We start from the raw sequence: 23,472 nt of genomic DNA on the forward strand, positions 1-23,472 counted from the left end.
GTTCATCCGGGAGTGGAGAAAGCCGGAGGAACTAGATATAACGGCGGAATTTAGCTTCCGGGGTTGGACGCGGGTCGCGCGCTGGCGAGGGTGTGCTCCTTAGTGCTACCTCGTGGAGACCTCCGGAACTGCAGGATCGGGGCTTCCCTGCGCCCGGAGCTGCATCGGGCGTCTGCAGGGAGGTATGCTTCTGGGCGCCACGTCTGAAGGTAGTTACAGCCCAGACTCGCTCTGCCTAATGCGGTAGCCAGTAGCCAACTGTGGCTATCAAGCACGTGAAGTTTGGCTAGTGTGACTGAAGACCAGAATTTTAAACTTGATTTAATTATAATTAATTTGTATTAAAACCCGAAGCAGTGTGGAATATTTTTCCATTAAACACAACTTTATTGTCTTGGCAGATCCACATTTCCCTTTAAACGCTGAAAATTTCGTGCCAGAAATGTGCTGTAAGTTATCCACACGCTGGATTTCTAAGACGTGACAATAAGATAAAATAATCTCATGAATAATTTTTACATTATTACGTGTTGAAATGATATTTTGGGTGTATTGAATTAGGTGAAATAATTATTAAAATTAATTTTATCTCTTTGCTTTTTTCATATGACTACTAGAACACAAGATTACACTTGTTATCCTGTGATAAAGCATAATGGAAAAGAATATGAAAAAGAACATATGTATGTAAAACTGAGTCACTTTGCTGTACAGCAGAAATTAACACAACATTGTAAATCAACTATACTTCAATAAAATTTTTAAAAATTGCACCTGTGGCTTGAACTACTTTTCTACTGGACAACACTGGCCTCCCAGAGAGGTGAATGGGTGTGTTATGATGGCCTCTATCCTACAACTTATAGAGGCTCCTCTCCATGAGAGCATCCCCTCCAACCCCAAACATGCAGCCTTAAGAGCCTCCCAGGGTAGGCAGTGCCCTCAGCAGTGTGGAAAGTCACCCTCTGTGCCCGGTCACAAGGATGGGCGCAAACAGGAGGAAAAAAGAATTCTAATGGCCTTACCAGAAGCTTTGGCGAAGAGGACGGTCCTGTCACTGCTTTGGGTTTCACAAGAGAGAAACACCTTTCTTCCTTCCATGCCAGTGACCTTTGCCTTCAGCCTCACCACTGAGCTAAGGGTGAGTGGTCTAGGAGAGAGCAATGGGGGAGAGTGGCTGGTGGGCTGGTCTCCTGAGAAAGGGAGGGATGACCCCGTGGGAGGATGAGGCTGCCGGAGTGGAGGTCCTGGGGTTCTACTCCAAGATATCAGGGGCCCTTGCATTTGTCACCTGCTAGCTGTGTATTCACCTCAGCTTCTTCATCTGTCAAGTTGGAGATAATGTACTGACCTCCCAGGATTATAGTAAAGATTGAACAAAATAATGTGTGCGTGTTTCGCAAGAGACTAGTCAAATATCAGGAATTATCATTTCAGTAGGGGCCCAATAATTATTTGTGGACTGAAGTAAATATTTACAGGCACATGGGCTGGATTTCTCTAAATCAGAGGCAGCCAAAAGTAGTTCATCATCACCCTATGTAGAATATCTTTATGTTGGAACACATAACCCATCTTCAAGCTTATCACCTTGTCCTTGGATGAAAACGGAACATCTAACAAGTTTAGATTGGTCCATGAGAAAAGCAAAAGTAGAAACTCCTCTTTGCACTCAGGATTGCTACATGAGCCCTCATCTTCCATCGCAACACATGGAATAACCCCATGCCAGCTTACTCCTAACTTGAACCCAGGCAAGGAAACAGACCTCTTGAAGGTGATGGTCATGGTTCCTGTAAAGACTGCATTGGCACTGTTGAACACCGTCATGAAAAACGTGTCTGTCATGGTCCCCAGTGCGCCACCATGGATAACCCTGCAGGGGCAGACGAGGGGAGAAAGGGAAAGAGTCACCCAGGACTCCACTCTGCACGGCGAGGTTCCAGTGTGGTGACATGCTGAAGGGTTCCCTGCAATCCAGAACAAGATTCTTGCATCGCTCAGGGTAGAGAGCGGAGATGTGAGAGCAAAGAAATGCAGGGGAAGCAAACAAGGCTGTCTGAAGCAAGTTACACCTGCTTAGAAGAGAATAAATTAAAGCAGAAGAAACTCCCCACCCCACAACCAGCTCCAACCACAAAGTGTGATGAATCTTGTGTTCCCTCTTGGGTTGGTCTCAGGGGGAACTAGAAAGGTGCAGTGAAAACAGCATGGGCTTTGCAGGCAGAGAGACCTAACTCTAAATCTCACATTTCTAGCCATGTGACCTCAGTCAGAGAACCACTTGGGCCATCTGTTTCTTCATCCATAAGATAGGAATATCTCCTAAGAATTTTTGTGGGCATTAAATTAAGACAGCCAAATCTCCATGTGCAGGGTCTGGCATATACTGGCCACTGAACAAGAATAGTTTTTCCCCCTTCTTATTTCCAATGTCCACTGCTTACTCCACTGCCATTTAGGAGGTTCAGGAAGTCCCTAACAGGGAGAGGCTACACCTCGGGTGGGTGACCGAGGGGCTAGCAGAGCCTCCCTAACCAGGGAGTCAGTAGAATAAAGCTGCAGTAACCAAGAACCTGCTGAAGGCAGCCATGGACCCACCAACTGTCCTCTCACCCCCACCCCCCCCTGCTCTTTGACCAAGAAAAAGCCCATTTGAGCTACTGGCTGGGATGGCTCTCTGTGCCTCACCCAGGCAGCCCCTCCAGGAGGGGCTCAGGCTGGAGCAAGCAGATGCACTTCTTTTCCAAGGCACTGTGGAAGATGACATACTCAAAGCCGAGTTTCTTCATCTCTGTGATCCAGAAGAAGTGGTGGGTGTCTTCTACCATTTGGACTGGAGAGTAGAGTTGAGTCGGTGAGAAAGACGTCGAGCTGGAGTCTGACCCTTGGGACGGTGCGGTCTCCAGGGCAGAAAGCATCCAACCGGAGGAGGTCCTCAGGAAACCCACTGCCCTCAGCTTCCCATCTGCACCCCCCAGGATGGCCCCATAAACCTCTGAAGGAGACGAGCAGCTTCCAAGGAAGGGATGAGATCAGCAGTGTGAGGGACAGTGAGGGGTGAACTGCCTGTGAATTTGGGACACCGGTGTTCCTATCAACTGAATAATAAATACTAATCTGAATGCATTGATTGTGGCAGATCAAGGAATAGGCAGGCAAAAGTCCTTTCTGTAAATTAAATATATATGTCCCCTCTCACTGCCACAGGTCTGAGATTTCAGAGAAATTTGTCTATACAGTATGACTTGAATTGGGGATAATTTAGAGGACTTAATTAGAGGTAAAGCCTCCAATATATAAAATCCAAGACTTGTCAAACACCTGCATTTTTACCATGAATCTCAAAGCAGAATTTCGAATGACAGCTTAGGTATATAAAATTAGAAGACTTCGGCTGGCTCCTGTCTCTGCAACGCGGGATCCTGTGTTTGTTTTCCATCTGATGTCCTTCACTGGTTCAAGAGCTCAGCTCAAACTGACCACTAGAGGGAGCATGAGTCCTGTCCATAACAGGTTCTGGCTTCTGGCCTCAGGGGTCAGTAAGATACTGCCCCCTGGCTGCATCACTGAGCTTCCGACCCTGTGTGTACCAGGGTAAAGGCACTGGTCCTTAATCCCAGGCACTGCCTCTTCCCAATTCCTCACTGAGACTGCACCTGTCTGGTCTACAAGAGAGGATGGGGCTGGCAGGTATAAGGAGATGCCGGGGTGACTGCAGACATGGGTGGAGAGAGCACTACCCCAGGAGTCAGGAATTCCTGATTCTAGTCCAGGCTCTGACAAAAACTCACTTCATCACCTATCTAGGCCTCAGTTTTCTCTCTTGTAAAATGAGCAGGTTGAACAAGGTGGCCTCCACATTCCTTTTCTGGCCTAATATTGTGTGAGTCTAGGATCACCATGCCCAGACTGCCTTGCACCTGACTCTCAGGCTAATGCAGCCCACACAGGAGGTGCTGGAACTGGGCTGGGGCACAGAGCTCCTCGAGGAAAATGCACACACATAAGCAAAGATTTGCCAACAGTCCTGCACTAACCAGAGCCCTGCTCCAGCCGAGGTTAAGTGCTCCTGATACAGGGATGTGAACTTACCAGGGACAGCTTTAGTGATCCTAGCTAAGTCTTTAAGGAACTGCAAAGAGCGCAAATAACCTGGAAGTCTCGTCCCCGTCCCAACCACCATCTTCTCCATGTGTTCATTGTACAGCCTCACCATGATTGGGCTCCAGCTGGCGTTGGGTAGGGAATAATCCTTTGTATTGGAATGGAGGTGGCTACTTGAGACCTGGAAAATCCAAAAGAGGTAGCTGACTATGCCTGATCCAATTCCAACTTGATTCATTCATTTATGCATGTATTTAATAGATGGGGCAGTTTTCACCAGGCAGAGCCTGTACAAATAAATGCCCAGAGATGAGAGAGAGCATGTTCCCAGAACTGTGCAAGGGGAAAGGTCTAGTGGTAGGGAAGGGGGGCAAGGAAGGAGGTCAGAGAGAAAAGCTAGGGCCCAAGCTGCCATGTTAAAGAATCTGGGCTTTATACAGAAGAGCTATAAGCAGGAGAATGAAATGGTCAGATTTCCTTGTTAGAAGGATTCCTACTTGCACATGGGAACCTGTAGTCTGGTCAAGCCTCAATGACATTGGGAGCCTGGTTGATAAACAATTCAAAGACACGGTCTTTTCCCGGCTGTTTCCCTCTCCTGCTCTCCCATGTCCTCCAGGCTCTTCTCCCAACACAGTTCACCTTGGTTGACTCTCTGGTTTATTAGGCCTCTTTACTGTCCCATTACAGCTGGGGGCTCCACCAGAGACTCCCTTTTCCGGCAGACAGAGGAGAGGAGGACCAGGTCTACGTGGCCAACCCTCCTCCCAGGGTTTTGGAAAATCCATCATATGGCAACATTTTCTTGTACCTTCCACCTGGCTACTGTTCATATCATCAGTGCCAATCAGTCCTTCTTGCTCTTGTACAGTTTCTACATTTTTTCTGGCTTAGTTACTGGCTTACTCACAGTTCCCTGTATACGCTCTTACCTACCTACACAGATGGAGAAAATACAGATTCTTATATTATTTATAGACAGACAGGCTTTTAAGAGGGGGAAAAGCCTAATACCTAGGAATGGTCCCCGATCCTTACTGCCCTCTTGCAGGGAGCTTTTTGCCAGCTAGTAGAGGGTAGAGTGGCATTTGAATTCTGTCTCCCTAACTTCTTCCCGTTAATACACTGCACTGAATGGTACTTGTCCTTTAACTGCTTTGAGCATCAGTTGTTAAATCTGTAAAATGAGAATAATACCACCTGCCCTGTAGGTTGCTGTGAGGACTGCATGCGGTCATGATATTGGAATGTACCTGGCTCAGTACCTGGCCCAGAGCAAGCATTCTAAGATGTTAGTTTCATCTGAATCCAACAGGAAAAGTCTCTCCTTCTCAAGTTTGATTCCAAAGAATTCTTTCCTGGTACTGATCATATGAAACCAAACCTGAACTCAAAATATTTTGGAATGAGTTTACTCATCTTATGAAACAATGAAAGGGGTGACATCCAATCGATGCTACTTTTGAGCACTTAATTTGCACACAATTCATTTTTTTATTGGGGTATAGTTGCTTTACAATGTTGTGTTACTTTCTGCTGTACAATGAAGTGAGTCAGCTATATTTATACATATATCCCCTCCCTCTTGGAACTCCCTCCTACCCACCACCCCATCCCACCCATCTAGGTCACCACAGAGACCGAGCTGAGCTCCCTGTGCTATACAGCAGGTTCCCACTAGCTATCTGTTTTACACATGGCAGTGCACATACATCAGTCCCAATCTCTCAGTTCATCCCCCCTTCCCAGCCCCATGTCCACATGTCCATTCTCTATGTGTGCGTCTCTATTCCTGCCCTGCAAATAGGTTCATCTGTACCATTTTTCTAGATTCCACATATATGCGTTAATATACGCTATTTCTGTTTCTCTGTCTGACTTACTTCACTCTGTATGACAGACTCTAGGTCCATCTATGTCTCTACAAATGACCCAATTTCGTTCCTTTTTTTGGGCTGAGTAATATTCCATTGTGTATAAGTACCACATCTTCTTTATCCATTCATCTATCAATGGACATTTAGGTTGCTTCCATGTCCTGGCTATCGTAAATAGTGCTACAATGAACATTGGGGTGCATGTGTCTTTTTGAATTATGGTTTACTCAGGGTATATGCCCAGGAATGGGACTGCTGGATCATATGGTACCTCTATTTTTAGTTTTTTAAGGAACCTCCATACTGTTCTCCATAGTGGCTGTATCAATTTACATTCTTAGAGAACAAACTTATGGCTACCAGGGGGGAAGAGTGAGAGGAAGGGATAGTTATGGAGTTTGGTATCGACATGCACACACTACCATATTTAAAATGGATAACCAACAAGGATCTACTGTATAGCACAGGGAACTCTGCACAATGTTATGGGCAACCTGGATGGGAGGGGAGTTTGGGGGAGAATGGATACATGTATATGTATGGCTGAGTTGCTTTGCTGTGCACCTGAAACTATCACAACATTGTTAATTGGCTATACTCCAATATAAAGTAAAAAATTTATTCAGTGGCTTGAAAAAAAATAAATTAAAAAAAGTTTACATACCCACCAACAGTACAAGAGGGTTTCCTTTTCTCCACACCCTCTCCAGCATTTACTGTTTGTAGCTTTTTGATGATGGCCATTCTGACCAGTGTGAGGTGATACCTCATTGCAGTTTTGATCTGCATTTCTCTAATAATTAGTGATGTTGAGCATCTTTTCATGTGCCTCTTGGCCATCTGTAGGTCTTCTTTGGAGAAATGTCTGTTTAGGTCCTCTGCCCATTGTTTGATTGGGTTGTTTGTTTTTTTGATATTGAGCTGCATGAGCTGTTTGTATATTTTGGAGATTAATCCCTAGTCAGTTGCTTTGTTTGCAAATGTTTTCTCCCATTCTGAGGGTTGTCTTTTCATCTCATTTATGGTTTTCTTTGCTGTGCAAAAGCTTTTAAGTTTCATTGGGTCCCATTTGTTTATTTTTGTTTTTATTTTCATTATGCTAGGAGATGGGTCAAAAAAGAACTTACTGTGATTTATGTCAAAGAGTGTTTTTCCTATTTTTTCCTCTAAGAGTTTTGTAGTGTCCAGTCTTACATTTAGGTCTTTAATCCATTTTGAGTTTAGTTTTGTGTATGGTGTTAAGGAGTGTTCTAATTTCACTCTTTTACATGTAGCTCTCCAGTTTTCCCAGCACCACTTACTGAAGAGACTGTCTTTTCTCCATTGTATATTCTTGGCTCCTCTGTCATAGATTAGGTGACCTTAGGTGTGTGGGTTCATCTCTGGGCTTTCTGTTCTGTTCCATTGATCTATATTTCTATTTTTGTGCCAGTACCATACTGTCTTGATTACTGTAGATTTGTAGTATAGTCTCAACTCTCAGAGTCTGATTCCCCAAGCTCCGTTTTTCATTCTCAAGGTTGCTTTAGCTGTTCAGGGTCTTTTGTGTTTCCATACAAATTGTAAAATTTTTTGTTCTAATTCTGTGAAAAATGCCACTGAAAATTTGATAGGGATTGCATTGTATCTGTAGATTGCTTTGGGTAGTATAGTCATTTTCACAATATTTATTCTTCCAATCCAAGAACATGGTATATCTCTCCATCTCTTTCTGTCATCTTTGATTTCTTCCATCAGTGTCTTATAGTTTTCTGAGTACAGGTCTTTTGTCTCCTTAGGTAGGTTTATTCCTAGGTATTTTATTCTTTATGTTGCAATGGTAAATGGGATTGTTTCCTTAATTTCCCTTTCTGATCTTTCATTGTTAGTGTATAGGAATGCAAGAGATTTCTGTGCATTAATTTTGTATCCTGCAACTTTACCAAATTCATTGATTAGCTCTAGTAGTTTTCTGGTGGCTACTTTAGAATTTTCCACATGTAGTATCATGTCATCTGCAAACAGTGACAATTTTACTTCTTCTTTTCCAATTTGGATTCATTTTATTTCTTTTTCTTCTCTGACTGCCGTGGCTAGGACTTCCAAAACTCTATTGAATGAGTGGAGAGAGTGAACATCCTTGTCCTGTTCCTGATCTTAGAGGAAATGCTTTCAGTTTTTCACCATTGAGAATGATGTTTGCTGTGGGTTTGTCATATATGGCCTTTATTAAGTCAAGGTAGGTTCACTCTACGCCCAATTTCTGGAGAGTTTTTTTTTTTTATCATAATTGGGTGTCTAATTTTGTCAGAAGCTTTTTCTGCATCTATTGAGATGATCACATGGATTTTATTCTTCAATTTGTTAATATGGTGTATCAGACTGATTGATTTGCGTATACTGAAGAATTCTTGCATCCCTGGGATAAATCCCAATTGATCATGACGTATGATCCTTTTAATGTGTTGTTGGATTCTGTTTGCTTGTATTTTGTTGAGGATTTTTGCATCTATGTTCATCAGTGATATTGGCCTGTAGTTTTCTTTCTTTGTGACATCTTTGTCTGGTTTAGGTATCAGGGTGATGGTGGCCTCATAGAATGAGCTTGGGAGTGTTCCTTCCTATGCAATTTTTTGGAAGTTTGAGAAGGATGGGTGTTAGCTCTTCTCTAAATATTTGATAGAATTCACCTCTGAAGCCATCTGGTCCTGGACTTTTGTTTGTTGAAAGATTTTTAATTGCAGTTTCAATTTCATTATTTATGCTTGGTCTGTTTATATTTTCTATTTCTTCCCGGTTCAGTCTTAGAAGGTTGTATGTTTCTAAGAATTTGTCCATTTCTTCCAGGTTGTCCATTTTATTGGCATAGAGTTGCTTGTAGTAGTCTCTTAGGATCCTTGGTATTTCTGTGGTGTCAGTTGTAATTTCTCCTTTTTCATTTCTAATTTTATTGATTTGAATCCTCTCCCTTTTTTTCTTGATAAGCCTGGCTAAAGGATTATCAATTTTGTTTATTTTCTTGAAGAACCAGCTTTTAGTTTCATTGATTTTTTTGCTGTTGTTTTCTTCTTTTCTATTTCATTTATTTGTGCTGTGATCTTTATGATTTCTTTCCTTCTACTAACTTTGGGTTTTGTTTGTTCTTCTTTCTCTAGTTGCTTTAGGTGTAAGGTTAGGTTGTTTATTTGAGATGTTTCTTGTTTCTTGAGGTAGGATTGAACTGCTATAAACTTCTCTCATAGGACTGCTTTTGCTGCATCCCATAGGTTTTGGGTCTTTGTGTTTTCAGTGTCATTTGTTTCTATGTATTTTTTGATTTCCTCTTTTATTTTTTCAATGATCTCTTGGTTATTTAGTAGTGTATTATTTAGCCTCCATGTGTTTGTGTTTTTTACAGTTTTTTTTCCCTGTAATTGATTTCTAAACTCATAGCACTGTTTTCAGAAAAGATGCTTGATAGAATTTCAATTTTCTTAAATTTAAGAAGGCTTGATTTGTGACCCAAGATGTGATCTATCCTGGAGAATGTTCTGTGTGCACTTGAGAAGAAAGTGCATTCTGCTGCTTTCAGATGGAATGTCCTATAAATATCAATTAAATCTATCGTTCTGTGTGTCATTTAAAGCTTGTGTTTCCTTATTAATTTTCTGTCCTGATGATCTGTCCATTGGTGTAAGTGGTGTGGTAAAGCCCCCACCATTTTTGTGTTACTGTCGATTTCCCCTTTTATAGCTGTTAGCATTTGCCTTATGTATTGAGGTGCTCCTATGTTGGGTGCATAAATATTTATAATTGTTATATCTTCTTGGATTGATCCCTTGATCATTACGTAGTGTCCTTCCTTGTCTCTTGTAACAGTCTTTATTTTAAAGTCTATTTTATCTGACATGAGTATTGCTACTACAGCTTTCTTTTGATTTCCATTTGTATGGAATATCTTTTTCCATCCCCTCACTTTCAGTCTGTATCTGTCACTAGGTCTGAAGTGGGTCTCTTGTAGACAGTATATGTATGGGTCTGTTTTTGTATCAATTCAGCCAGTCTGTGTCTTTTGGTTGAAGCATTTAATACATTTACATTTAAGGTAATTATTGATATGTATGTTCCCATTCCCATTTTCTTTATTGTTTTGGGTTTGTTTTTGTAGGTCTTTTTCTTCTTCCGCTCTTGTGTTTCCTGCCTAGAGAAGTTCGTTTAACATTTGTTGTAAAGCTAGTTTGGTGGTGCTGAATCCTCTTTGCTTTTGCTTGCTATAAAGCTTTTGATTTCTCTGTTGAATCTGAATGAGATCCTTGCTGGGTAGAGTAATCTTGGTTATAGTTTTTTCCCTTTCATCACTTTAAATATGTCCTGCCACTCCCTTCTGGCCTGCAGAGTTTCTATTGAAATCAGCTGATAAACTTATGGGGATTCCTTTGTATGTTATTTTTTGCTTTTCCCTTGCTCCTTTTAATATTTTTTTCTTTGAATTTAGTTTTTGTTAGTTTGATTAATATGTGTCTCAGAGTGTTGCTCCTTGGTTTTATCCTGTATGGGAGTCTCTGTGCTTCCTGGACATGGGTGGCTATTTCCTTTCCCATGTTAGGGAAGTTTTCGACTATAATCTCTTCAAATATTTTCTCAGACCCTCTCTCTTTCTCTTCTTTTCCTGGGACCCCTATAATTCGAATGTTGGTGCGTTTATTTTTTCCCAGAGGTCTCTGAGACTGTCCTCAATTCTTTTCATTCTTTTTCCTTTATTCTGCTCCTCAGCAGCTATTTCCACCATTCTATCTTCCAGCTCACTTATTCGTTTTTCTGCCTCAGTTATCGTGCTATTGATTCCTTCTAGAGTATTTTTCATTTCAGTTATTGTGCTGTTCATCTCTGTTTGTTTGTTCTTTAGTTCTTCTAGGTCTTTGTTAAACATTTCTTGTATTTTCTCGATCCATGCCTCCATTCTATTTCTGATATTCTGGATCATCTTTACTATCATTACTCTGCATTCTTTTTCATGTAGGTTGCCTATTTCCTCTTCATTTATTTGGTCTTGTAGGTTTTTACCTTGCTCCTTCATCTGTAACATATTTTTTTTGGCATCTCATTTTTTTTGATGGGTGGGGCTGTGTTCCTGTCTTGCTGATTGTTTGGCCTGAGGCGTCCAGCACTGGAGTTTGCAGGCAGCTGGGTGGAGCTGAGTCTTGGTGTCAAGATGAGGATCTCTGGGAGACCTCACACTGATTAATATTCCCTGGGACCTGAAGTTCTCTGTTAGTCCAGCAGCTTGGACTCAGCACTCCCACCACAGGAGCTCACGCCCAACCCCCGTCCTGGGATCCAAGACCCCACAAGCCATGTGGCACAGCAAAAACAAACAAAAACATAAAACAAACAGAAAAGAGCAGAACAGTAACAGAGAATAAAAAATTAAATAAAATTAGAAAAATAAAAAATATATTAGAAAAAAATAAAAGTGAAACAACAACAAAACAGAACCAGAACAGCAGAAAGAAAAAAGAAAATAAAGAAAATGAAAAATGTTTTAAATTAAAAAGTAAAAAATTCCCTGGTGCCTTCTCTATCAGTGTCCTTGCCCCCACAGTGAGCTACAGCATACCCCTGCCTCCCCAGTAGGCTTCCAAGACCTCTAGGTAGATATCTGGACCCACTCTGCCAGCCCCAGCTCTGCATGTGTTCCTCTCACCAGCGTCTGTTCCTGGAGCTGGCCCAGAGCACACATGCCCATGCAGGTCAGCTGGGGCACAGGCCTCCACAGGCTCACCCGCAGGGGCTGGCACAGCCAGAGAAGGCCTTGGAGGAGGCGGCACTTGACCTACCTGTACATGCATGGCCAGAGGAATCCCTGTCAGGGGCGGCCCCGCTGGGGCCGGCACAGCTGGAGAGGTGTTGGTAGGGGTGGGGGTGGGGGCTGGGGGGGCAGGAGGGTCAGGCTTGGGACCTGCCCAGCCGGAGGGGGCCCCAGGGGGTGGGGATTCAGGCCTGGGACTCCAGCAGGCTTGCCAGGGCCTGAGTGGGTGGGGGAGAGGCTGGCTACATTCCCCTCCAATCCCCTGATCCCCCTAAGGTCCCTCTCTATCCCTGCTGATCCATTCGCCGTGAGTGGCCTCTCCGAGTGTGGGACCCTCCCCCCTTCCCCAGCCCCCCGCAGGGTACTGTCACACCTCCACCTTTCTTTCCTCTTTCCTTCCCTCCCACATCCTACCTGGTCATGCAGGTATTCCTCCCATCCCCTTAGGTGTCCGAGGACCACTATCAGTTCCTAGTAGGTGCCCTAGTTGTGAGGAGACGCAAACTCCATGTCCTCCTATTCCACCATCTTGACTCTGTTCCACAATTCACTTTTTTTTAAATTTAAGGTCTTCATTGTATTTATTACTTTTTCCATTCAGCACCGTTAAGATCTACCCACGATCTGGGTATTTTGTAACTTCCTGTGATCTCCTTTTGAACTGAAGACTTAAAAAGTGAATATTATTTGGTTCCAAAGCTTGTGCTTTTTAAAACTGTATTTTTTTTACACCTTTATTGGAGTATAAATGCTTTACAATGGTGTGTTAGTTTCTGCTTTATAAAAAAGTGAATCAGCTATACATATACATGTATCTCCAAATCTCCTCCCTCTTGCCACAATTCACTTTTAATTATGCCCTTTATTTTTTGGTCCAGAAAACACTACATTAAACTGTCATCACTGCTCTCCCTTGAGTTGCCACTAATCAGATTCTCTTTCCCTGATTCTGCTTGTTCTGGGGAATCAGCAACCCAACTTTCCCATACGGGAAATGTTCAGCAGGGTCAGTAAGACTGGAGGAGCCTCCAGATGTTGTCTCTAAGTTCCCAGTTTGAGGGTCCACCCCTCAATATAGGACGAAATGGCCAAGTGGAATGAGCATCTTCTAAGAATCAGGAGTCCTGGCTCTAAGGCTTTGCTGTGGCCTTGGGAAGGCCATCTTGTATCTCCAGGCCTCAGATTTCTCATCTGTCAATGGAGTCTAGGGTTCCTTCCACCTCCCTCAATCTGGGACTCTCTGACCACACTCACAGCTGCCCGCACCTGTACACGATGTGGGTACACATGGTGATGTGTGGGGGCTGGCATCCAGTCTGACTTGAGCATCCGGGGCTGGCCAGCCAGGGCTGGGAGAAGGGGTGCTGCCTGTCGGTGCCTCACCAGCCACCTGAGACCTCTCTGCAGCATGATGTCCAGCTGAGATGTGCCAACTGAACCTCCTTACAAAGGCAAGCCTTCCTCCTGGTAGATGAGCACTGGCCTGAGGCTCAGACTCAGCCAATCAGAGCCTGTGTTGGTCCCCTGAGGGGCAGAGAGAGGATGGCAGCCAGGGCATCCCAAGTCCCTCTCCCACTGCCAGGCAAAGCAGTGGGGAGCAGAACTAGAAGGGACATCCGGTAATCACAGGTTAGTAAGTTACAAATGCATTTGATTTCGGGAGCTGCCAGATGAATTTTTGTTTGTGTGAACCATGTGCCTGGAACAACTGAATCAATCTCAGAATGTTTTGCAAGCCAGGGTCACCAGGGTCGCAAACAATGACCAGGAACCAGAGTGGATAACCTCAGTCTCTGCGTGTGAGGACAGATGGCCCTGATACCTCACCCCAGTTCTTAACTGTGTCTTGTTTCAGGAACCAGTTCATTTCTTCATCCAACAAATATTAATTAAGCACATATTGTGTGCCAGAAACTGTTCCAGACTTTGGGGATGCAGCAGTGAATAAAACAGATAAAGTCGATGACCTCATGGGGCTTACATCCCAGTTGGTAATAACAAGTAACATTAATTGTTGTGCTTTCTGTACCCAGGCACTGTTCTGTTTCTCTGTTTTATCGCCTTTTTTAAAAAAAAATTATTTATTTTATTTTTGGCTGCGTTGGATCTTTGTTGCTGTGTATGGGCTTTCTCCAGTTGCTGAAAGCGTGGGCTATTCTTCATTGCGGTGTGCGGGCTTCTCATTGCGGTGGCTTCTCTTGTCGTGGAGCACGGGCTCTAGGCACTCAGGCTCAGTAGTTGTGGCGCACGGGCTTAGTTGCTCTGCAGCATGTGGGATCTTCCCAGACCAGGGCTTGAACCCGGGTCCCCTGCATCAGCAGGCGGATTCTTAACCACTGCGCCACCAGGGAAGCCCTGCTTTATCGCTTTTAATACTTAATGCTATCTCATAAATAGTCCAAATTAAAATTTCACCAATTGTTCCTAAACCATCCTTCAGAGCATTTTCCCCTCGATCCAGAATCCAATTTAAGATCATATATTTCTTTAATCTGGAACAGTTTTTCAGCCTTTCCTTGACAGACACATTCTTAACATACCAAGCACATATACCAGATACACACAGGAATGATCTCCCATTCTTTCAATCTTGCTGTAGGAGACTCTTGTTACTGCCAGCTAGTGAACGGTAGGTGGCGTTAGACACAGCGCATAACCCTGTATAACCAACCATCTCACAGAAATCAGAGGTATGCATTATTACTATCTGCATTTTACATGTAGGGAAACTGAAGCACACAACAGTTAAAGTAAGGTGTCCAAAGTTGCACAGCTAGTAGAAGGCTATGTGCTGTGTATTTTTATTATAGTAATAATAATTAACCTCTTATGTGTACAAAGATGTTTACAGGTTACAGGTGGGACATCAGGCGTTCCTATGGAGAAGGCAAGACAGAAAGCATCATCATCACCATCTTCAACCTCATCTTATACACGACTGCCTTGACACGCAGAGAGGTTACTTCAGGCTGGCCTGTAAGTGAGGAGCAGGGTCCAGGACAGGAATTCTGAGGCATCCCCTGCAATGTCCTATCAGGAAAGGCCAGCATGGTTCAAGATCCAGAGATACATCCCACTTCACAAGTGTTGGCCCCTCCAAATGGTCTTTGCTGGGTTGGAGAGAGAAAAATCCTGGCAGACAGCAGTCCAGTAGCACGTCGGGGAGACCCCTCCCCAATTCACACCCCGACCATCGAGCTGGTCCATTCTGGTGGTGCCCTAGGTGGAGGCCCCTCCGAGGGGCTGGCTGAACTCAGAGTTGTGTCCTGCAGAACTCAGTCTACTCCAGGCCAGGCAGCGGGGCAGCCCAGCTGAGGAGCACAGGGCACGTGTGAGAAGACAGTGCACTTGCAGGAGGTAGGGGGGAACTCTGGCTTTGGAGACATCATGCTCTGGGATTCTGATTTGGCAGCTTCTTAGGTTAACAATGATCATCCTGAAGGGCTCTTTGTAGATTAATGAGAAAATTCCAGTTAAGTGCTCAGCTCAGAGTAGGTGCCCAAAAATGTGAATGTCCCTCTGTTCCCTTCTCCATATCCCTCCTGAGCTCATCATTTCATTTTTTTTATAGTAATCTCTAGATGAAACACATATGGATTATTCTTTGTTTGGTGGATTATTTCCAGCAAATGTTCCATTTCAGGTTGACTCCCCTGCCACTCAGGATGTATCAGGACAAGTCAGGATGAACTCAAGTAAACACGAACCACTTTTAATATTTAATAAAACCATCTATTATCAGAAAGGTAATTTGCTATTGCTTTGAGAAAGTAAATTCCAACGCACTTCAGACCTAGGGTTTAACGGCATTTTGCTTTTGCCATTTAAGATTATTTATATATGTTTCCTCCATTAGCAGAGCTACGTGAGGGCCAATTATAATGCCTTTTATAAAATTCAAAACATGTTTTTCATGTATTATAATTATTTTCTCCTATATCATCTCACCTGCAAGTATATCTGTCAAAATACTTAGAAATTGGTTCACGCTCTTAAATGAACTTGCTGTGGCTTGATCTTGGTATCTATTACGTCGACAGGATAGCTGCCATCATGCATGTGGCTTGAGCAGAGTCATCTAAATCTGACTCAACATAGCCCAGTATTCAGCTGATTATTTGTTTCAAATATATAAATCCTTTTGCATACAGCTAATGGCAAAGAGTAGAGGCTTGCCTTAGCAAGGAACACACAAAGCCACCGGGCTGACTTTGGTGTCAGGAATTCCTTTCAAGAAACAGATGGGGCACTTACCTGGTGGCACAGAGGTTAAGAATCCACCTGCCAATGCAGGAGACACGGGTTTGAGCCCTGGTCCGGGAAGATCCCACATGCCGTGGAGCAACTAAGCCCGTGCGCTACAACTACTGAGCCTGTACTCCAGAGCCCATGAGCCACAACTACTGAGCCCGCTCGCCTAGAGCCTATGCTCTGCAACAAGAGAAGCCACCGCAATGAGAAGCCTGCACACCGCAACAAAGAGTAGCCCCCACTCGCCGCAACTAGAGAAAGCCTGTGTGCAGCAACGAAGACCCAACACAGCCAAAAATAAATAAATAAATAATTTTTTTAAAAAAGAAAAAGAAACAGAGGGGAGTACAACTGAAACTAACACAACATTGTAAATCAACTATACTCCAATAAAAATTTTTTTAAAAAAAGGCTACACACAGCATGATTCTATCTGACCTCATCATTTCAACCCAGCAAGTATCAAGGCCATCACTGTGCCAGCATGAAAAATATAATAGTTGAAATAAGGAGCACATTATATACATATATATATATCTACACACATATATATATAATAGCTGAAATGAGAGCATAATAGATGGAATATAGCTAAAACATGAATTAGAAAATCGGAAGAGCAAATTAAAGAACTCTTTAAAAAACAGAAAATATAAAATAAAGCTATAAGATATGGATAAGAAAAATATTAACACTCAGTTAACTAGAGTTCAGGGAGAAAAAGACACACACACAAATTGAGAGGAAGAACCATTTGAATAAATCGTGGAGATCAATCTCCCAGGATTGAAGGGAGGCCAGAGTGGCTGGACCAGCACAAGTAAAGAGAAAAGGGAGACAATCTTTGTGGGGTATTACAGGCCCTGTTGAAGAGTTGTCGAGTTGGTTGGTTGGTTTTGTTGTGTGTGGGGGAGGGGGACTTGCATTTTTTTATTACGTTTTAATTGACGTATAATACAATCCACCCTTTGTTTTGGGGGCCAAACCTGGCCAGGACATTATAAGAAAGAAAAATTACAAGACAAGGTCTCTCATGAACACAGATACGAAAATCCCAAGAGAATCCAATTATTTATTAAAATGATCATAACCATGAGGTCATTTTTTCCAGGGAAAATACAGGTTGATTTAAAATAAGAAAATCAATCAATATAGTTTACCAAATTAACAGAATAATGGAGGAAAACTACATGATCACTTCAATAGATAAGGAAAAGGCATTTGATAAAATTTAAGTTGGTATTTGATAAAGATACTCCAAAAACTAAGGGGAAAAAAATCCCTAGAGCTAACATTACAATTCATAGTGAAATATATAGACTCTTTTCAGAAAATAGTAACAAAGTTTTTGAAAGTTGAGAAGATTGATTTGCAATAGTAGGAATTCCTTGAATATCATGAAATAAGTCTTGTATCTGTAGCCAAATTTCTAAGAGTCTCCCTTCACATAGTCTCAGATTCCAGTGTGAATCATTTTTGTCTCCTGAAAGAAGACGGGTGATGGAGGCAGAAGGCTGCTCTAAGGCACCTGCCTCACAAAATGTAGTCTATACTGGAGGAATGGGAGGAGTGCTGATAGGAGGATGACCTTTCCCAGGCCTCCCTAGAGATTTGTCTCCCTATGTAGAGGAAGATGTGGCTGCAACTTTTCTGAAATATTTCTGAGAGGTGTTTCTTGAATTTCTCACCCATGAACGCATAGATAATAGGGTTCACACAGCAGTGGGTGAAGGAAATGGTTTCTGTGACATGGGTGGCATAGATCAACCGCTGGCTCATGACGCATCCATCCAAGATGTGCATGTTGTGCAGGGAAGTAAGGAAAAGTACTACATTGAACGGGACCCAGAAGAGTAAAGAGAAAACCACCACAACGAGCACGAGCTTGATGGCCTTGGTCTTGTTGTGGCTTTGGCAACTCTTCAGCTGGTGCAGGATGCTAATGTAGCAGAACATAAGGATGGTGAATGGGATCAACAGGCCTAAGATATTCATTTCAAAGTGGATGAAGATCTTCCACTTCAGCGTCTCTTGATTGTAATACAAATAACACTGTAGAACACCATCATCAGAGGCCTCTTGGTAAAATACTAGTAACGGGCTGGTGGCCACGAAGGCAATCAGCCACATTGCCAGACTCAGGGCTATGCCCATTCTGGTCGTCCTCACTTTCATGGCGTATACAGCACGGACAACTGCCAGGTACCTGTCCACACTCATGAGGGTGACAAAGAACATGCTGCTAAAGAAGCCAATGTAATAAAAGCCAGAGACCATCTTGCACATTACAGTCCCAAACACCCACTGGTCCAGCTGATAGTGGGTCTGAAAGGGGAAGGAGAAGACAAAAAGCAAGTCAGACAGGGCCAGGTTCAAGAGGTATATGTCTGTGATGCTCCTCAGCTTCTTGCAGGTGACAAGGACCAGGATGACCAGGCTGTTTCCCAGAAGACCGAATACAAACAGGAGGCAGTAAAAGATGGCAAGAAGCAACTTGCTATCTCTTTGGATAAGTTCCCCATCGCAGGGGCTTGAGATGATATCAGGATAGTAGTAGTCAGTTATTGTCACATTGGGCTCAAGTGTATAATCCATCAAGGCAGGAAGACTTGGCTACAGAGGCACCTAAGAGAGATTCATTTAACAATATTTTTATTTAAAAGTATGGATTGAATTGTGCCTCTCGCCCCTCCCAAGTTCATGTGTTGAAGCTCTAAAGCCCTGTTATGGTCTAATTGTGTCCTTCCAAAATTTGTATGTTGAAACCCTACCCCCATTTTGACGGTATTAGGAGGTGGAGCCTTTGCAAAGTGATTGGATTAGGTGAGGTCATAAGGGTGGAGCCCTCATGAATGGGATGAGTGCCCTTATAAGAATCACAGGAGAGCTTGCTTCCTCTCTCTGCTCTAGGGTTTGTGAGGATACAATGGGAATTTGGCAGTTTGCAGTCTGGAAGAGGGCTCTCACCAGAACCTGACTGTTCTGGTACCTTGATCTTGGACTTCCCAGACTCTAGAACTGTGAGAAATAAATTTGTTGTTTGTCAGCCACCCAGTCTATGGTATTCTGTTATAAGAGCCCAAACTGACCAAGACACTCCCAATGTCACTATATTTGGAGACAGGCCATTAAGGAGGTAATTTAGGTTAAATGAGATCATCAGATGGGACCCTAATCCAATCGGACTGGTGTCCTTGTAAGATGAGGACAAAGTGTGAAGGCAGCCCAAGAGGCTCTCACCAGAAATCCAATTTGTTAGCACCTTGCTCTTGGACTTCTAGCCTCCAGTACTGTGAGAAAATAAATCCCTGTCATTTAAGCCACCCAGCCTGTGACATTTTGTGATGGCAGCTTAAACAGACTAATACAGGGGCTACATGGGACCTCTCTGCCTTTTCTACCCAAATTTTCAAATTTTCTGTAAACTTAAAACTTCTCTAAAAAGTACAGCCTATTAGCGCTTTTTAAAAGCTGAAAACTGCCTGGGCTGACTAATACAGAGGGGTTGTGTGGGATAAGAAAAGCCAAACTTTGCAAAGAAAACTTAAATACCTATATTTCTACCCCTCAGAATTAGCAATTGCTAGCATACTGCCATATTTGCTTTTGATTCTTTTCCTTTTCTTCCCTTCCTTCCTTCTACAATGGAGATAAAGTGAAAGGAAGACTCAACATTTAAAACATGATCATTCTCTTATATTCAGGAAAGACGCATATGCCCTTTTTGGCCAACTGCAGCAATGGCCAAGTTCAGCTGCTTTTCATGTGCTTCAATGGTGACTCGAATCAACCTCTTGAAATCCCTTTCCTGCAATTCTGCCTTGTTTTCAAGCCCCTTTCGATGACTTTCCTCAAGCCATTTTTCGACGATAGGTATCATTTACAACCCTGCAGGTTTGTGAATTGCAGTACCCCTGACCTCCATTTTTTTTTTTTTGCGGTACGTGGGCCTCTCCCTGCTGCGGCTTCTCCCGTTGCGGAGCACAGGTTCCAGACGCGCAGGCTCAGCGGCCGTGGCTCACGGGCGCAGCCGCTCTGCGGCATGTGGGATCCTCCCGGGCCGGGGCATGAACCCGTGTCCCCTGCATCGGCAGGTGGACTCTCAACCACCGCGCCACCAGGGAAGCCCCTGACCTCCATTTTTTAACTTGCTTTTGTAGGAACTGGCCCCAAAACAGCAGGATTGCTGCAAGCCCTAATCTGATTCCAGGGGCAAGCTGAGCCTTTGGTCAATTCGTCTTCCTGATTGGAAATTAGAGTGACATGTGCCTGTCCAAACACCTAGGGCTTGTTTCTCATTGGTTTCCCCCATTCCCCTTCATCCTCCGGACAGATTCCAAGCTGTTCGAAACAGGATGTTGAAGGTGCGCATTCTCCAAGTGGGGAGATTGTTAGGAAAGAGGCCGGTGGGGAGAATGTGAGCACCAGGAAACGAGGAGATGAGGCAACTTTTCCACACTCTTCCTGATCAGACGATGTACCATCCCCTGGGTGTCCCATGCATGTTTCAGCGGTAGGACAGTTCCCCTGCACCTGGAGTTTTGGGACCCATGGAATGGGGGGCAGGCGGTATTACTCTTAAGTGGCTACATTTGCTGACCCATCCTCACCAATTCTCTCAGCCCCACCAGTGCCCAGCCTTAGGTCTCATCCAGCTGTGGTTTTAGTGTGGTCAATCCTGGTTGCATCACACCCCCTGAATGTATTTTGTAAGTATTTATCTGTCTCTCACTGTGTTTGATTTTTTTTTTTAATTTCCTTTATAATGGGGTATAGCTGATTTTCAATGCTCTGTTTCTTGCTGCTGTACATCCACTTACAGAGAGACATTAATAAATTCATTTCAGAAAACAAACAAACAAACAAAAACATGATCATTCTCCTCAAACTGATATTTATATTCAAGGCAATTTCAACCTAAACTTATTATTTTTCCGAGGCATTTGATTATTGATCATTCAGACATCCCTATCCACTATGGCACATTTCTATAACTTGAAATGCCAAGCAAGTTAGCCATTTAAAAAATATTAATTTCACTATGTACGCAAAATAGATTTTAAAACAGTTTCTGAAGTACGGAGGTGGGTCTTTTTTTTATGTGGCCAGCAACTTTCAAAACAACAGTCTCCCCTCCTACATCTTCCTCCCTACTTGTCTTTTACAGTTATTTTTAAAAACAATTTCCATTTCATGGTCCTTCTCTTCTTCTCTCCTAAGATCCTGGACTATGAGGAGGTCTTCAACTCATTTGCTTCCCCAGATCCTTCCTACTGACGCCCACTCCACACTTCCCCCGTGCTCTTTTATCCTTAAAATCTGTGGAAAGTATTAGCAAGCTCTACCACTTATCACAGTGGACCAGGAATTTTAGATGCATCACCTCATTTATTCCTCTTGAATCCCTATGAAGCAGGCACTAATATCTCCTTTCTATTCCTGCAGTTACGATTATACCGAATCTCAGCTTCTGTCCAGTGCCTGAAGTTACACAGGGGGTGAGAGATTAGAGCCAGGACTCAAAAACCACATCTGTCTACTCCAATCCTTGTTCTTTTCCATATTTCTCTATTTCGTGTGTTTAAAGAAAAAAAAAAAGAGTAAAAAGCTCTTACCTTTTAGAATCTAGACCACCTGACTTCCAAGTTCTAGATTAGTTTGTAGCAGAGTAAACTTGGACTTGTTTTTCAAACTGAGTTTCAGGTTCCCCTCTGTGGAAGGGGGCTAAGAATGCTTTTCAGGGGTTGGTGGGACGTGCCTGAGGTCACTGAAGTTAGCATCTAGTTAGGGATGAACGTTTGCCTGCCAGCTTTGTTCCTTGAGAACAATACCCACACGTCTTCCCGTTATCTCACAGATGCACTGTACACAGCAAATGGACAGATTCCTCCCCAGATGCCTGGTGACAGGAGGGATCTTTTCTTATCCACCTTCCCACTCTTGGAGGGGCTTTGACACCCTCCGAGCATCCTGCAGAGAAAAATGGCATGGCTTTCTTTCCTCCACCAGAGCCACGGACAGCTATTAAGACATATGCAGGGTTTGTAAACTCTGGGGATATGCAAAGAAAAAAAAAGTCACCTCTTGTGCCAGATTTCTGAAGTCACGGTGTTCCCTTTGCCTGCCCCCAGGGACATAAAACTGTCCCTGCTTCGTACATCCTTCTTCCCCAAGGATGCTTAGTAATACATACCTTAATTAGAGCCTTCTTTCCAGAGGTTTTCAGTGTTGCTAATTCCCTTTTCTCAGAGTCTGCGCTGTCATGTGTTCTGCTCAGACGAGAACAGCTCCTCTGCAGGTATCTTATCTGTGGTGAGTGGCAGAATAGGGGTGGGTCTACTATCGCACCCTGCAGTGATTTAAAAAGTTTAAAAAGATGATCTCATATAGAGAACAAACTAGTGGTTACCAATGGGGAGAGGCAAGTGGGGAGGGGCAATGTAGGGGTAGGGAATTAAGAGGTATGAACTATTAGGTATAAAATAAGCTACAAGGATATCACGTACACATGGAGAATACAGCCAATATTTTATAATAACTATAAATGGAGTCTAACTTTTAAAAATTGTGAATCACTATAGTGTACACCTGTGATATGTAATATTGTACATCAACTATACTTCTTTTTTTAAAAAAATGCTTAAAAATCATATATAGTGACAGCACACACAAAAAAACTAAAAATTAAAAAATAGATCTCACCAAAGAACACATACAGATGGCAAATTAGCATGTGATAAAACATTATTTCACTAGGGAATTGTAAATTAAAGCAACAGTGAGTTACTGCCACACACTTGTGATGTGGAAGAATGGCTAAAATCAAAACAGCAAATGCTGGAGAGGGAGAAGATTAAGAGGAGCTCTCATTTATTGCTCATGGAAATGCAAACTGGTATAATCACTTTGGAAGACAGTTTGGTAATTTTTTATAAAGCTAGAATAGGCTTACCATATAATCCAGTAATCATGCTCCTGATTTTTACCGAAATGAGTTGAAAACATATCCACACAAAAACCTGAGCATGAATATTTATAGCATCTTTATTTATAATTGTCAAAAATTGGAATTGACCAAGATGCCCTTCAATAGATGAATGGATAAACAAACTGTGGTAATGTATACAATGGCATGTTATTCAGTGATTTTAGAAAACCAGCTATCAAGCCACAAATAGAAGTCTTAAGTGTATATTGTTAAGTGAAAGAAGCCTGTATGAAAAGGCTACATGCCATATGACTCCAACGATAGGACATTTTGGAAAAGGCAAAACGATTGAGACAGTAAATGATCAGTGGTTGTCCGGGGTTCAGGGGCAGGGGGATGATTCTTCCAATCCAAGAGCACGAGATATCGTTCCATTTCTTTGAATCATCTTCAATTTCCTTCATCAATGTTTTATAGTTTTCAGAGTATACGTCTTTCACCTTCTTGGTTAAAGTTTATTCCTAGGTGTTTGGTTTTTTTTT

General features: G+C 42.9%; 2 protein-coding genes across 2 annotated transcripts; both read right to left on the bottom strand.

Moving 5' to 3' along the window:
- Positions 1–132: 132 nt before the first annotated feature.
- LOC111169445 (acyl-coenzyme A thioesterase THEM4-like) lies at positions 133–13,368 on the bottom strand. The gene is made up of 6 exons (XM_089919149.1): positions 13,018–13,368; positions 4,096–4,288; positions 2,692–2,836; positions 1,769–1,876; positions 1,026–1,150; positions 133–473 (listed from the first exon to the last, which is right to left on the bottom strand). Exons 1-6 carry the CDS (start codon positions 13,159–13,161, stop codon positions 322–324), a joined length of 867 nt encoding a protein of 288 aa, XP_089775275.1. The 5' UTR covers positions 13,162–13,368; the 3' UTR covers positions 133–321.
- Positions 13,368–23,472, bottom strand: CCR8 (C-C motif chemokine receptor 8). Its single transcript, XM_022563696.3, has 2 exons — positions 22,196–23,472; positions 13,368–18,627 (listed from the first exon to the last, which is right to left on the bottom strand). The coding sequence occupies exon 2, from the start codon at positions 18,595–18,597 to the stop codon at positions 17,536–17,538; it is 1,062 nt and encodes a 353-aa protein (XP_022419404.1). The 5' UTR covers positions 18,598–18,627; positions 22,196–23,472; the 3' UTR covers positions 13,368–17,535.

Source organism: Delphinapterus leucas, chromosome 10 (genome assembly GCF_059928025.1).
Source record: "Delphinapterus leucas isolate spDelLeu-1000000601 "Yukka" chromosome 10, BTC_Dleu_Yukka2, whole genome shotgun sequence".
NCBI lineage: Eukaryota > Metazoa > Chordata > Mammalia > Artiodactyla > Monodontidae > Delphinapterus > Delphinapterus leucas.

What these genes read in the sequence shown, in the direction of transcription:
- LOC111169445 (XM_089919149.1), bottom strand. Translation starts at nt 13,161, where the DNA reads ATGCTGCAGAGAGGTCTCAGGTGGCTGGTGAGGCACCGACAGGCAGCA. An exon ending in TGTACCCACATCGTGTACAG is followed by an intron (nt 4,289 to 13,017) that starts GTGCGGGCAGCT and finishes TGGATTTTCCAG; the next exon opens with GTCTCAAGTAGCCACCTCCA. An exon ending in ATGACCATCACCTTCAAGAG is followed by an intron (nt 1,151 to 1,768) that starts GTCTGTTTCCTT and finishes GCTCTCTCCTAG; the next exon opens with ACCACTCACCCTTAGCTCAG.
- CCR8 (XM_022563696.3), bottom strand. Translation starts at nt 18,597, where the DNA reads ATGGATTATACACTTGAGCCCAATGTGACAATAACTGACTACTACTAT.